The 16073-nt window shown below is 38.0% G+C and overlaps 1 protein-coding gene across 1 annotated transcript; it reads right to left on the bottom strand.

The window, feature by feature from the left end:
• Positions 1-5994: 5994 nt before the first annotated feature.
• On the bottom strand, positions 5995-15793 carry LOC140234779 (uncharacterized). The gene is made up of 2 exons (XM_072314816.1): positions 15647-15793; positions 5995-8714 (listed from the first exon to the last, which is right to left on the bottom strand). Exons 1-2 carry the CDS (start codon positions 15649-15651, stop codon positions 7856-7858), a joined length of 864 nt encoding a protein of 287 aa, XP_072170917.1. The 5' UTR covers positions 15652-15793; the 3' UTR covers positions 5995-7855.
• Between the last annotated feature and the right edge of the window lie 280 nt (positions 15794-16073).

Here is a 16073-nt window from a genome sequence, read left to right as displayed (position 1 = left end):
GATTGAGTGAGAAATTGTTGTAATGTGATCGGTGAATTGGTGTCATGCTTGATCATCAGAGAAAAGATGACAATACCATGTACCTGTACATGCTGTTGTTCCTCCTCTTCAAGGCTTTTTATAGTTTTAAATCCTTTAGCGTTTCGAAAGTGATTTTAACTGTGCAAGCTCTGAGGCTATGCACACATCTCGGTGGTAAAGATAAACCAGTCTTGTAATATGACTGACAAGAGGAGGAGGCTGTTTGGGGTGGCAGATGAGGCACAAAAATGTTTCCATAGTAATCTAGAAAGAGAGTGGAAATTAAAAAAAAAAACATACAAAAAACCAAATCAAAAAAAAAAAGAAAAAAAAAAGATGGAAGCGTTCTGGTTCATGTATGTCCTTAGGCTAGGTGAAGAATTAAGAGGTTGCATGATTTCTGAATACAGCGTATGTGATGACTCGGGGTCTGGAAGCACAGACTAATTTTCGTGGCCCATTACAACATTAAAACCGGAGGCAAACGACACATTCCAGTTGATGCACATGACCGCTATGTTTATCGAGCTTTAATGAACTCGAAGCCGCTTTAGGAAGATGAACAAGGAGAAACATCCGGCATTGAGCTAAGGGCAGTGACTCGTTGCCAGGATACGGGGCGAAAAAAATCCATTGTGACGAGACTATGACGCCACGCAGCCGTGCAAGATGTATGGTGTGAATGCATTACTACAAATCACACGTTAATTAAATCGTGAATGAAACATTGCAACTGCCATTAGCAGGTCTCGCGCTTTTTTCAGAACCCAGCGTCAAAAAGAAAGGGGGGGGGGGAGAGGTTATTACTTTAAAATATAAGCGAGATAGAGTGTTCAAATGCCGTCCTTAGTTTCCATAACGAAGGCCTCATATATTTTAACGTCTCCATTTTCCAGTTTCCCTTTTCGTTAAAGGGATGGTACACCTAAAGTCATGGAGATGAGGATAGGGCATTAACATTTTGCCAGTTACCAAGAAACCTTTCATGAAGTACATGTAGGTAATACAAATGCAATTACATGTACAGTCTACAAGAGAAATGCAAAGTTTTTAGAAAATCCGCTTTGAATGGCTGAGATGTCTAAAAACAAAGTAAATCAAAGCGATCCAAATGATAGATGGATCCTACCTTTTATAAGGATTGCTATCTCGGCCATTTCTAAACCAATCTTCATCAAGTTAAACGTTGAATTCCTCTTGCAATTACATGCTCTTTCATATTCTACAATAGGTTTCTCATTCATTATCTCATCATAAAATGTAAGAAACCTGAAGGGCAATTCCGTAAATGTGACAACGTCAGGATGAAATTTCAGAACTCATAGGCTAAACCTAAATTGCACCTCATTTGAAAGCTGAGACAATGAATTGTCCAAATTTGTGACTTTCAATTAGGTATGACCAAGGTCAAGGTCATCATGCCTCAGTTTCTTGAGATATTTCAGATAATTGTATCTTTTTAAACACAAGGTATACCTGACATTTTTTCCGTATTTCCAGAACTGACTTCATGGAATTGTTGCTTTCTTTATGGTAAAAGTAGTTTATATCCAGCTCTTATAAATGCAATATTTTATTTTTGATTTGATTTTTCTTTTAATGACTAATTGCTACTAAATTGCATTACACGAGTTACGGTCGTGTACGTCCGTCACAAAAAAAAAAAGCAAAAAAAAAAAAAAAAAAAAAAAAACCTATTTTTTTTAAAGATTTCAGAAAAGCAAAGTATTCAACTGATGATATAATGCAGAGACTCCAACCCCAAGCACCTTCTGATCTGGAGATTCTCCCGCCCGAAACTTATAGCAAACGGGAGACTCCAAGTTGATGTGTGCAAAGCGCGAAGTTCCTAGGTTTCTAGATGTTCTCCGGTGCTATCTAAGGCTTATTTTTTCAACATACGATAGCAATAAGTAAGAAATCCTTTCCACCGGGAGACACAGAGCCAGGGCGGGAGAAATCAAATCTCCAGCGGGAGAACGGGAGATTTTGCAAAAATTGTTTTTCGGCGGGAGATCTCCCGTCGAAAACGGGAGAGTTGGAGTCTCTGTATAATGTCAATCCTAAATAAGCTTTAGGGTATCTACATACTTGTCACAAAATTTTGTTTTCACTCCTGCTAATTAAGTTACTAATGAGCGGTTGGACGTACACTTTTTTTTTTTGTATGTCCTACCGCATCTAATTTGTACGTCCATCACGGTGTCATATAGCTCTCATTTCCCCATTTCAATTTGCCTAAGCATCTTGTATAATTGTTCTCCTTTGTTGACAATGACTGGAGAGATGGTCAAAATTGTTAAAGGGCAGATTAATTAGTTCATTAGTCACTAATTAGAATGGAACTGGAATTTAGCTGTCTAAACTTTCTTCATTCATAAAAGTTTGGGCTTTGGTGAAAAAAAGGAAAAGTTTTTTTTTTTCAGGTAATGTATGTGACATTGTTTGGGATTGTGGGAAATAAATTGTTATAAAAGGTGTGTATGTGTGTTGTTGTTGTTGTTGGTTGAATTGTGTTTGAATGATGATGATTGTATTTGAAGGGATGATCGTATATCAATGAAGGGACAGAGGAGACATTTGTAGGGTTTCACAAAATACACTAAGGAATTTGACTGGACAGAAAAAGTCTAGTAAAAACTAAAAACATGTATGGCCAAATGAATGGGCCACTAGAGGATGATGGACTGTCTAAAAGAAGTTATTTGACATTTTATTTGCTCGTCAGCGAAGTTTCAGGCGCGCAAGACTACATACATGTGCGAATAAGAGCAGAGACCGAGCAAGATGATTCGCTTGACAGTATAGATGATATGGATCTGTCTCAAACATCAGACGAGGACAGCGAAGACCTAGAAATAAACATTGGAGACTGGGTGTTGGTAGATTACCTAGGCGAATCCTTCCCTGGAGAAGTCATGGAATGGGGCAAACAATGCTGATGTAAAGGTCAATGTCATGCACCCAACAGGGGGATTCTGGAGATGGCCAGAGCCACCAGATCAGATATTCTACCTCAAAAAAGATGTCCCAAAAAAAAAAGAAAAAAAAAAAAGAAAAGCAGCACCTGTGGTTGCTGGAAATAGGGGTAAATTCAGTTTCACATTCTAGGCATATTGTTTCCAATTACAGGAGGAAGTCAAATATATACTGTAACACTTTGCTGGATGATGGTTAATTCAACCACTTTATTCATCTTAATTTTGCAAGGGGAAAATAGCATTTACATGTAAGTAAGAGGCAAATTATCTCAACTCCTCAAATTGTCCAACATTGGACTATGTATGAATCCATTCAACTTCTTATGGTTTGGTGTTTCCTCCCAAGACTTTGCAAAGTTCTTCACAGACATATCAATTGTTGGTAAATTAACAGACTGGTTTATGCATTCATTCAATCGTGATTATCCATAGTATTAGTAATCATACAAAGTCAATATACAGTTCCATTCATGTAAAAGAAAACTGCTCTTAAGGAGAGTACTACAATCATGCATGGCTGTATTTCCAAAATTTAAGAAACTAGGTATGTTTTGCTTAAACTGTTTTTTTTTTCTGACACATTGTTTTAATTTTTATCATGAAATGCTCTTTTTGTTTGTTATATATGTGACATTGTACATGAACTTTACTTTTGTATAATAACCCGCCACTGGATACATACTAGTTCTAATTGTAGTTTAAGACTTTTTAGTAGTACATTGTATTTCAACTTTGTGTAGTTTCCAGGTTTAAGCCTGATATTATACTCGTGTTACCTCTTAGTATTGTGCTTACTTACTGTATACATCAATCCTACTATAGTTTTTATGTGTATGGTTACATACATGTACATCATGACTTAGTTTTCTCTTTGTTTAAAATTAAAACTATTGTATATGAAAGTATTAATCTTAAGTCACACTGTCAGTCCTTTTTAGGTATACATGTACTTTTACCTATTCTTTTTCATTTTCTTTTGCAACCACTTGTTCAGTGTTTGACATGTTTGATGTCATGTCAACTCTAATGTAGTACGTACATGATGTGGTCGAAGATATATCCATATCCCCCCCCCCCCATTTTAATATAGATATTGCCTTAAATGAGTTGCTATATTTTGAGGAGTATTGTTAAAATTTTTACTCTGGCTTAGTTTACTTTGGTATGTTAAGGACATATTGAGCGATGGCTCCCAAAATTTATAGCAATGCATAAAAAAAAATGTATAAGATGGAAAAACAAGGAAATACAAAGAAAAAATAACCTTGGCTTGAATATTTCTTTTTGATAAATGCCAGCTCATATCAAAGAGAGTGATAGTTAATTGTGGTTACAAATATGATAAAAATGCTCAATTTCCATATGTATAATACATGTACGTCCATCACGGACAAATTGTACGTCCAACCGTGTACGTCCGTCACGATAATAAAACGTAGAATATCTCCATATAAATGAATAAACAAAGCTTGATTTTGGTACCTTACTATCATTTGACATCTTTTTACAGTCATACCTGAGTTTGAAGAAAAAAATCTGAATAAATCACAGAAATTCTTATTTGAAATCAAGAGATTGGAAAACAGCGTCCGTTTTTGTACGTCCAACCAGAGGGTGTTTTCCCACTTTTTGAAGGTCACAGGAAGGGTGTCGCCCCAAAATTTTATGTGAATGTTTTCTTTTCATAGAGGTACATCTTTTGGTAGGAAAAAACTTGTCTTAATAATATTTGTTTGTTTGTTTGTTTGTTTGTTTGTTTTTGTCAAGTGTCATTAAAGGCTGTGAAACATACGTCCGTATTTACGGAATTGCCCAGAAGTTAGTACGATCCCTTTAAGTGGTGCCTTCTCGCTGTCATGAAAGGAAAATTTGCAATCTCTCGTAAATTTCACATACCCTGATAGTTGATCATAAAAGGAATGCGTCGTGCTCTCATTCATGCGGAGTATCATCCAGTAGGACCCACTGTAATGAGCACATTTTGATTCGAGGCTCCTGCGCTCGCTGCAAAATTAGGCCATTCTTTTCTCCAAAAACGACTACTATCATCGTCATGTATGACATGGTGTACTTGTGCAATCTAACGAGCACGGCATCACAGAGATTGCCCATTGAGCCTCTCTCTAGATTCCCAGCTAGAAGCCATTTTCATTCATCGATGTGCCAAATTAGACGCCTATTTTCGGGGTTAGATATGCTCATCTCCGATAACAAAACTGCCAGCCTACAGTGTTGTAGGATGCCGTCCAAATTTGCAGGACTTCGAATGGTAATTCGCATGACCCCTCTTTGAGGTTGGACTACGAATGTCGTGAACTCCAACTTTACCTCAACCAAATCGGCAAGCCTTTCGTTTTCCATTTTTTATTCGACTTTGTTTCCTTTTTTATTCGATTTTTTTTTTTTTTAAGAATGATAAAAGGGTTGCAGAAAATTAACAAAACACAACCATGCTCTTCCTTCCTTCGACTGGATGCTTCAGAGAGTAAGATACATTCGAAACATTCTGTTCATGTTTACTCAGTCACGTGTCATTCGGTGCGAAAGCTTGACTGCAGTGTCTGAAATTTTCTTTTTTTTTTTCACACCACTATAGTACCTTGTCCAGTTTGTAAACTGAATACAAAGGCGCGCGTGTGTTCTAATGATTTGCTCGACGTGTCTTTCTTTTTAAATGATGGCGTAAGGGTAGCTAAAATAAGACCTTTCGTCTCTTCAGCATGCAAGATATTGGCTGTTTATGTCCCTTTAAACATTCAGTTTCACTACTACTATACATTGTATCTGAAATCAAACCAGAGCAGTGATAATATCCCTGTTATATGTCATAAACTGACAAATAACAATCTCTGTTTGCTTCCTTTTTAATTATTCATAAAGCAGACACTGACAACAGTAATTATAGTTATACACACCAAACTGGTTTAAATGTATTGGTGTCAGACGGTATGTGAATTAGACAAACCATTAAAAACAATTAAGACCAATTAAGTTCAATTAAGTTCATTTATTTCCACATTGCAAGTAAAAAGGAAACACCACTTAATTATTTACAACTTGCGTTATGCAAGATACGGCCTACAATAAATAAGTTCAAGGATAGTCCCAAAGGCCATTCAAAGGCTGATCTCTGTCAAATAGTAAGTGGTACAATAACAATTATTGTTACACAATAAAACATTGAGGGCTCCATATCGTACAAGCTTTGCTTTTTAGTGGAGCCCTCCATTTCCTTTCCCATCATTTATCTAATTTGTATGTATTTGTACAATATATGGGTGTATATATACACCCATATATTGTACTTACAATATATACAATAATGTTTTCTTCATTTTATTACCCATTATCGTATGTATTTTGTTAATCTACGTTTTTGTAATCATTACACTGCTTATACGTTGTATTCAATTTTCTCTGTTTACTTGATGGAAATGGAAATAAATTTGAAAATTTGAACTTTGAATTATATGTTGGACTATACAGATGACAAAACGTCACGATGAACAAGAAGTTAGGCAAAACGATACGTCAGTATACTAGTATCCTACTCATTCATGCGCGAGACAAGCGAAGTTACACAATCAAAAGAAACTGTTTGTTCTTTTTTTTTTTTAATAAAGGACGAAAGAATAACGACAAATCTGATGTTATCTGGTAAGTCATTCCATAAAAGAAGACCGGCATATCGTATAGTATGCCTAGAAAGATTGTATCTATAAAATGGGATACATATTGAATATAGCATATTACTTTGACGACCAGTTGACAACAATATCATACTTCACTCACATAGCATATGTAATTCTCCCTGACAGTACAGGTGATCCTACGAGATAGCAAATAATGATTAAGCCCAAAGTAGACCTATAGGCCTAGCTATTTTTCTGTGGTTAATTACCACGTCATCAACAATTCTAAAGCTTGATTGTCTTATTAGGCTTCTTTTATTGTTTTGCGTTCGAAAGACCTAGGTGGCAACACTTATCCTCACGTAGACAACTACAGGTTTGTATTATTCTTAATATATTTATTGATTTCATCTGATGCAAAAAGAAAGCATTTTCCTTGAGGACTACAAACTTATGATTATATCGCTTCTCTACAATTGTCTACAAGCATTGACAAGGGACTAAATTTTACACGTACTAAGTACGCAGTGTGTTTTGTATCGATGAAATTCATAAGACCTTGATAGTGGGGAAACCGAATAACTATCAATAATTATTCAATATTGATTTTGAAACGAAGTTACTTTTGTTACCTGTCGCACCTTACAAAAATGAATATTGACCCTTCATTATTGTATATCATATACAAATTTCATAATCTTATATGAAATTTACAAAATGAAACTACTGTTCTTATATGAAATTAACAAAATAAAACTACTGTTTTTTCTTTATCACATAGTGACTACCTCTATATAAAATATCATTAATGTTTACAGTTCTAAACATAAGCCTCCCTCATATTAAATTTGCAGACTATAATTATTTACGATGCTGTTAAAATGGACACGGATATGAGACAGGATATGACGTTAATTCACATGACTATCGATTTGAATAACGTTTCATTCTTTCACATGGTATCTTTGCGTGTTCGTCCGGCATAGTAAGACAGTCTTTACACACATGGTTTGCATATCCGTATACCGTATACACAACTTGTAGAACATATTATTTGTGCTATTTTTATATCTAATGCAATCCAAAGTGGTTCACTGATAATCTGAACTATCTGAGAGTAGCCTCTTTGATGATTAATCTGCCGATCATCGTATAGGTCATCAGAAGAAGTGTGACGAGCCAAGCGGTATTCTCGATATTAAGTCGATTAATTCTTCTTTCCTAGATAGCGGATTTTGTCACGTGGCGCTTTATACTGATATCATCACCCGATTTCAGTGTTTTGAATTTTCTCTCCTCGTTTTCAGATGAAGTTGGGCGCTTACCGGCTCCTTGCGACGACCCGGCATCACGGTCTGCAGACATCGGGGAGCTCAGGCCACTAGGAACAATCCCTGCTAACGTGTCATAATCCTTTTGCAATTCATCATCTTCCAATCGACGTAAAGGTTCATACTTCTTCTTGACCTTCCGGAGCTGGGCTAAACTCTTCTCCTTATCCCATCGCGCGAGAATCTCCTCGAGTTCCTCCCAGTCTTCCGGGGTAAAACGCTTTGCTTCCACTCTCTTCGATTTGCCTAGTCTTTTGAGTGCCCTCCTGCAAGGTTCCGTAAAATCTTCGTCTATTTTGAAACATTCGCATCCTCTTTTCTCACAAGACGGTCTGGGGACTTGAAAATAAATGGCCGAGAAAATATAAGTTATCCCGTAACCAGACTCCATACTTTTCTTGATGCAGTCACTGCACGGGGAAAACGTACTGTAAATGATTATCTTCGCACCAGGCTTGAGTATAGCTCCCTTAGACACTCTCTTGTCTATATAGTCAACGATACGCCTCTCGACATGTTTAGATTCCCCTTTTTTATGTGATAGCATGAGAACTACATCATGGCGTTTGAATGAGATTCTCGCGACGCAGATAGGTTCCGTATTCATGTAGGGATGGGTCAGTAACACCCTGTTCTTATCGTGCAGCTTGCATGTCAAGAACCTCTCAAATATTTCCAGGCTGCTTCGGCCTCTGAGTTCGCTCTCCTTCATATCAAACTCTATTTCCCTTGATGGAGATGAAGTTGACCTGATGATAGAACAAATGCAGCAGAGATGAGAAATCTCTGCCTGAAAAACACACTCCTAAAAAGACGCAAGTAAACAAAGAAGCAAACGATAAAATAAGCAACACACACGCACACGATCCCTTCAATTTACTGGAAATCGACCCATGATTTGGATATATGGAAAAAGTGAAGGTAATTTGGGACGAATCGTGAGTCAGTGGTGTAGAATTTAATCAGTGCGAAAGATATCATATGAAGTCAACAAACTGTCCTTCATTTATGTTATGGTAAGTGTGCAACGGATCTGTTCCACTTCGCTCTTAAAAGAAACCTGTACTGACATTTTCTACTTGTCTGATAATTCTAATCTACATTTTTTTTTGATGCCTACAACTGGAAAGAGAGGATTCTAAAACCCAGGATAAGCCTGTGATGATTTTTTGAAAAAAATGAAAACGAGCAAGCCAAGGAACGATCCACACAATTTTCCATACGTCACAGGTGCCAACCTCCGACATTAGCAAAACGAACTACACATGTCAATTTACTGATGAAATCTCACACGAAGTACAGCAAAAACTGTTATTTAGTAAAATTGCAATATGGAGCTGAAATAAACATGTTAAACAATATTTATTATTTTTTAAAAGGAATCTCTTCAAAAGCTTTTTATTTAGATAAGATTTGTGGGGAATATTCCAGTGCCCTGTTGCATAAAACCCTTACCGCTGGACTTACCGCTCCTTTCTAGCGGTAAGTCTTCAAATTAGCGGTAAAGCTTATAATCCTTGATGCTGATTGGCTGTGACGCCTAATTTTGACGGTAGTTACCATTGAAATTCAACGGTAAGTTTTATGCAACGGGCCACAGATACAGTAAGCAAAATGAAATTGGCTTCTTGTCCGCACGTGCTGCCCATAGAAAACTGTGTGTAAGTAAGGTTGCACTAACTATGCATTGATGATGAGCGACAATGGTTCGACATCACAGTTCAAACTATCTAACGAAGATGAGGACTGAGTGATTCTTAAAATCTAAATCCAAAAAATAGTCAACGGCAATCACGGTTTACGCCTAGTTAGAAGAAAACGGACTAGGACTAGGACTAGGACTAGGACTAGTGAGCAGTCAAGGACCGAGAAGATTCTACTCGCCGCCCCGTCGACAGCTGTACGTGCACAGCGCTAATAGGGAGCTTTAGATTTTGACGCGCGGACGTTTGAGCCGACGGAGCCGACGCTTGCGCTGGACGTTCTCCCCTCCCTGCGTCGTGTGGTTAAAGTAGCTTTAGATTACGCTGGGACGCAACCACAGAACTATATAGGTAGAATGATCAAGTGGGGTCTGAAAGCATAGCCAGCGCACGCGATCTCCGCCATTTTGGTTAGTCTTTTGTTACGTCACGGCTTGCGTGCGCAGAACAGGGTTTGCAGAGTTACAGCATAGCGGAGGCCTACGCTGACTTTTTTTTCTTCTTTTTTACCTCCCCATGTTCATCGCGCAAGCCGTGACGTAACAGAAGACTAACAAAATGGCGGCATGTAATGTGCGCGCAACTGGCTATAAAGATACGCATGGGTTGTGAATGGGCTTGATCAATCTACCTATTTATATCTGTGGACGCAACGTATAAAAAATAAAATCGCGCCCCCATTCTTATGATCAGTGCATGAAGAAGCTCTCTACGTCGCATAAATAAACTGTGCGGACGTGAAAATAGCCCAGTACGCGTAGTAAAAAAACTCAGGCGACGTAAGCTAAAAATAGATTGACTTTACGCGCGCTACTGCGCACGCTCAGAACATGTCTTTTTCCTTTGAACGTCCGCGCGTCTAAAATCTAAAGCAATACCCTGCTGCCAGAACTTGAAGAAAGTCCAGACGAAAGTCTAGACTCCAAGTTCTAGCGTTGCCGCTAGATCTAGGCCCTTGTGCTGCAGGCCCTGTTGTTTCTGTGCTGAATTTTGCAGGTAAGGTATCTGCTTTATGGATTTTCATTGTTTTTGTAGTCGAGATAAATCTCATGGTGGTCGTATTAACACCAAGGACTAACTTAGAATTTAGATCTAGTTTTAGTAGGACCCATACCTCGGAAGAGTGGCCTGACCACGTAGATACAAACAATGCCGCCGCTTCGCGATCCGAGCGCTGGTGTAGGTATAGTGCTAGAGTAGACTTCCGTATCCAAGTAGATATCTCAAAATTCACTTAACCAAATTGCACCAAAATCACAAGAAATATTTTATGACTCATGTCCACTTGCTCACGCTAATTGGAACCAAATCGCAAGTCGGGAAGCGTAAGTGAAGTTGTCGACTTTCCTGTCGTCGCTAAAAACAATCTGCTCTGAACGACTAAACAAGAGTGATCGCGGCGTAGTAGCCCTACTTGCTGCGCACGCACAGACTGAAGTTAGCCATCTAATATCATGAGACAAATCTTTCAAGTAATCGGGAGCAAAAAAATCAATATATAAATTATTTCAGCTAAGGTGAATGAAAAATAAAGGTCGTAAATCACACAAATCTACAAAATCATGATATTTTTAGTTTAGTTCCCGCGTAAATTCCCCGTTCGCACAGTACTAGTCGGCTAACTTAGTTCTACTTCTAGATTGTGCATGTTGCGTTTACCAAGATCTCTCGCGAAGAGTGAGTTTTTTTTTTTTTTTTTTTTTTTTTTAGTGACAACTTGAAAGTCGGCGTCAATATCGATACTTCTCGATTACCGATTTCGTTCAAATATAATACAGTATTTTGAAATATGCTTAGAAGTATATCCTGTAATTTTGGTGCGATTTGGTTCAGCGAAATTTGAGACAGCTGCATGGATAGGACAGTACACAAGTGCCGCCTTCTAGCTAAATTGGGCCTAAGCGTCGTCTGCTACTCGGCACGATTTAACGCACGCGTATGCGAGCGCGAGGGCTTGTAATCAGTGATATGTTTGGCACCTGTGACATCACGACATCCGGGCTCGTCAGCTCATTAGCATAATTCTCGCCCAAAAATTTCCATTTTCAACATGAAATTACGGACTAAATCGTTATGAAATTTTGATTCTGTTTACACCGCTGGGTCTTTTAGAATTAAAAGAACAACATATAAAAAACTAGAAATGTCGCTTTGGCGGCTGGTATGCCTCCGCCATAATGCATGATTTTCCCAATAGGTCTAGATAGTACATGTGGACACTGTGTGATTACATTTTCACAAAATTGGCAAAATAATGGAATGACAAGTTTGTCACAAATGTGTTGAATGTTCACCTTCCTTGACGTAGGTTTAATTGAATGAATAGGAGAGCATGTATCTAGGGATTTAAGGACTTTAACTCGACTTTGACCCATTCATACATTTAGGCATTGAGTAATTTTCAAGGTACAGGTGTGGAGAAAAAGTGCAATTTCTGAATTGAATAGTAAATTGTTACCATTTTCATCTGGCCCTTGACCCTAAAATTCATAAGATAATTACTTTCAGGTAGAACATGCATAATATGTACTAAGTTTCAAAGTAACTTGAGCCACTTCCGAGATATGGAGGAAAAAGTTAGTTCAGCGCTTTCACTTGATCTTTGACCTTTTGACCTTTGAGGCAAAAAGAAAAAGAAAAAAAAAACTTTTCAGAGAATTTCTATTAGGTTACACACGCATACACCAAGTGTAAAAAAATAACCCTGCTGGCATTGCATAAATATGAGGGTAATAGTAAAATTTTGAAGTCTTGCACTTGACCTTTGACCCCTGACCTTTGACCCCATGAACCCTACATTCTCTAGATAATCACTTCCAGTCAGTACATGTATACTATGTTCCATGAAGATACCTTGAACAATTTTCGAAGATACGGAGAAAAAAAAGAAGTTTTAATATTTTTACTTGACCTTTTGACCTTTGACCTTTGACCTCATGACCCAAACTTTCACCAGAGAATCTTAATTGGCTAATACATGTATACACTAAGTTTCAAGAAAATCTCTTCAGGCATTCAATAGATATGGTGGAAATAGTGAAATTTTATGTATTTTACCCTGACCTTTTGACCTTTGACCTTTGACCTCATGACCCAAACTTTCACCAGAGAATCTTAATTGGGTAATACATGCATACACTAAGTTTCAAGAAAATATCTTCAGGCATTCAATAGATATGGTGGAAATAGTGAAATTTTATGTATTTGACCTTGACCTTTTGACCTTTGACCTTGACCATGTGCACCCAAAAGTTGATAGGCACAACTTCACCCCCTAATACACATACATGCCAAGTTTCATTAGGATACCTCTACAGGTTTCGATAGTTACCTTGTCCACAAAATTCATTACGGACGGACGGAAGGACGGACGGACGGACGGACGGACGGACGGACGGACGGACGGACGGAAGGACGGACGGACGGACGGAAGGACGGACGGACGGACAACCCGAAAACATAATGCCTCCGGCACCACTTCGTGGCGGAGGCATAAAAATAAAAAACCGGTACAATGCCCTTTTAAACATAGGCCTACACGGTTAAGCAATAATTATGAAATAATTTAGCAAACTTCCTGGGGGGGGGGGGAGTTCATGAAGCGTTTTGTCCGACAAACTTATCTGACAAATTTGCTCTCCGCCAAGCAGATACAAGGATTTCAATAGCTTATAACACTTACAACAGATATCTGACAAAACACTTCCATGAAATGCCCACCCGATCAAGATGTGGCTTTTGTTCAGTATCCGTATTAGTGCTATGTCATTTGTGCATCAAAAAGAGAGGTTAGAGAGAACAAAAGTTCTCAGCCAATAAACACTTGAGAAGGAAGCAGCCCTGCGAGCGTTAAAAAGACAGGGACGTACAAAATTTTACGTTTGCTTTATGACAGGGCTTCCACGAAAATGTGGAAAAGGAAAATGATTTTTAGTTTTGATAACAGAATCGTCAAAACAATGAGACAACACACATCCCATACGTACAATTCTATGTAGTAGTTGTCCTTTTGTGGCTTAATAATAGAAGCATTTTGCATATAAATGGACACAGCCATAAATTTTTCCATCTCCCTTATCAAAGAAAAAGAAAGGGAGAAAGAAAGAAAAACAAATAAATATATAGCCGGAAGCTGAAAAAAAAAATAACTAGAGTACAACTGTACCAGCTTGAGGACTACATGGGGACAAGAAGAAGTACATAAACCCATTAGGTAGACAAAAGAGACTTTAGAATACTTAGTACTTAGGACCTACGCCATCTAGCTGCCTGTAAGATTTCCCTCTTGTGGCAATATTTGTTTCAATGACCACTTCCAAATCTCTTCCACACGTCAAAACGATAGTGGACAGCAGCTGTTACTATAGAGGCCTAGAAACGTTCTATAAGAACTTAAATTATGAGCGCCTGCATAGGTAAATAGGTGTAGGGCCTAGCTCTCTTCTTCCATAAATCTGAGTTACTACACAGGGTATACAATCATGCATAATCATTAGTGCATAAACTTTTGTCACGTGACTTCCCTTTGTTCACGGGCGTGTCATGGAACTGACGTACATTATCTTCCTATCATGTGGACATAGTCATTCATTTCACAGAATTATTCTTCCTTTCTAAATCATGACTCAGCTATTTTCCGTTGCCAGATTTGCAGGTTCCTCGATCCAGAGACCTACCTATATTTGTACCGTTCTATTCTGGTTATACCAATTCTTGGCAGCGCCAACCGGATGAAGAGAGTCATTGCACTATCGTCTCTTATATACCTACCACATGCATGCGATTGCATTATTGAGGTTAGTTATAACCAATGACTTTAAAGTGCCAGACATAACTGGAAACAATGTCCACCCCATTGTTTCAGTTCTATTCAAAATGATTATTTTTTTTTTTATTTGTTATCTAGTCAGCCTTTATGACAGCACGAAGCATAAATATATGATCACTTCCAAATCTCCTCCAAACATTAAAACATTTAATTCGTCTGGAGCCGATGAATACACAGAGGACACCAACTGTATACAAGTAAAAAAGGAAAATTGATTATGAGCGCCTGCATAGGTAAATACTATTATTAGGGCCTACTAGCTAGAGTCTATATGCTCCCACTTTACCTGCGTTTTAATGCAGGGTAGGCCTAGGCCCTATACAATATTACAATCATGCTTATCATTAATGCAGAAAGTTCGGTCAAGTGACTTTCCTTTGTTTACAGGCATAGGGCCTGGGCCTATGTTGCACTACAACTTAGTACAACTTTACTACAAGTAGGCCTACAATAGGTAGGCCTACCTACGTACAATAGTGTAACGAGCCAACCTCGTTACGGTCCTTTACTAGGACCTATATAGGCCTAGTAGTAGTAGGCCCTAGCTTCCCGTATAAAAATGTCTTCTTTTCTTGCATTTCTTTCATCAGTAACGAAGCAGCGCCTTATTCTATTTCTTCACCTATTCTCTAACTCTATAATCTATATCCTTCCCCCTGTTGTTATGTCTACTTTCTTTTCTTCACTCTCCACCTCTTCTCTTCTCTCACTGCTTCAAAAAAGATGAATTGTAAAGTCGCTAGAAGTTTATGCTTTGGCTGCGAATTGTCATAGAAGTCATTACAAGTTGCTTTAGTCACGACAAGCATATAACTCATAGCATAACTGATCCGAGAATAGAAATCTGAAATTTAACGTTAGTCATTGGTCGGTATTCCAATCCTTATTCGAAGTTTACGGCATTCATGACCTATTATTACAGTACGACCTATCCTTAGCTGATTTTGTTTTGCTTGAAATTTGAATACGTGTTATATAAGTATAGTAACGCCCTAACGGTTTATGCACATTGCATTCAGCAACTTCATCATACATTCTTTAAGGCATTGAAGAATGTAGGGAATACCCGTTTGTTATGAACTTACGGCCAGGAATATATTGGTAATTGAAGGATTTAGTATGTGTAGCGAATATTTGAGTGGTAACTTACCCCATGTTGACAGAAATATGAAGGAATATTTAAAGGAGTTTGAAGACGATGTTAAGTCCTGTACGAAGGATCCAAAACATTGCCGGTAGATGCGCGTGTGACCGCGTAACGCGTAGTGTTCATCATTCAGGGTTGTAGACCTTCCCTCGTTCGTTATCATCGATACTTTGGCCATTCATTTTAAATCATATCCAAAAATTCCCTAAATTTATAATTTCTGAGAAAAATGAGTTGCAGATATTGATACAGGATTTAGTTTTTGGTGATAGAAATGAATTTCATTATTCCTCGGAAGCTAACTTACAAAATGATATGAGTTTGCATGCGAGCTTCCGCTTCGCATCGCTGTTTATGACGTAGCCACGTCAGCTTGTGATTTGGATCCCTCGTGTGTGAAAATTACTGTTATTTTGTCGATTCTGGTTAA

Source organism: Diadema setosum, chromosome 11 (assembly GCF_964275005.1).
Source record: "Diadema setosum chromosome 11, eeDiaSeto1, whole genome shotgun sequence".
Lineage (NCBI taxonomy): Eukaryota > Metazoa > Echinodermata > Echinoidea > Diadematoida > Diadematidae > Diadema > Diadema setosum.
This window is presented reverse-complemented; position numbering and strand designations above follow the sequence as displayed.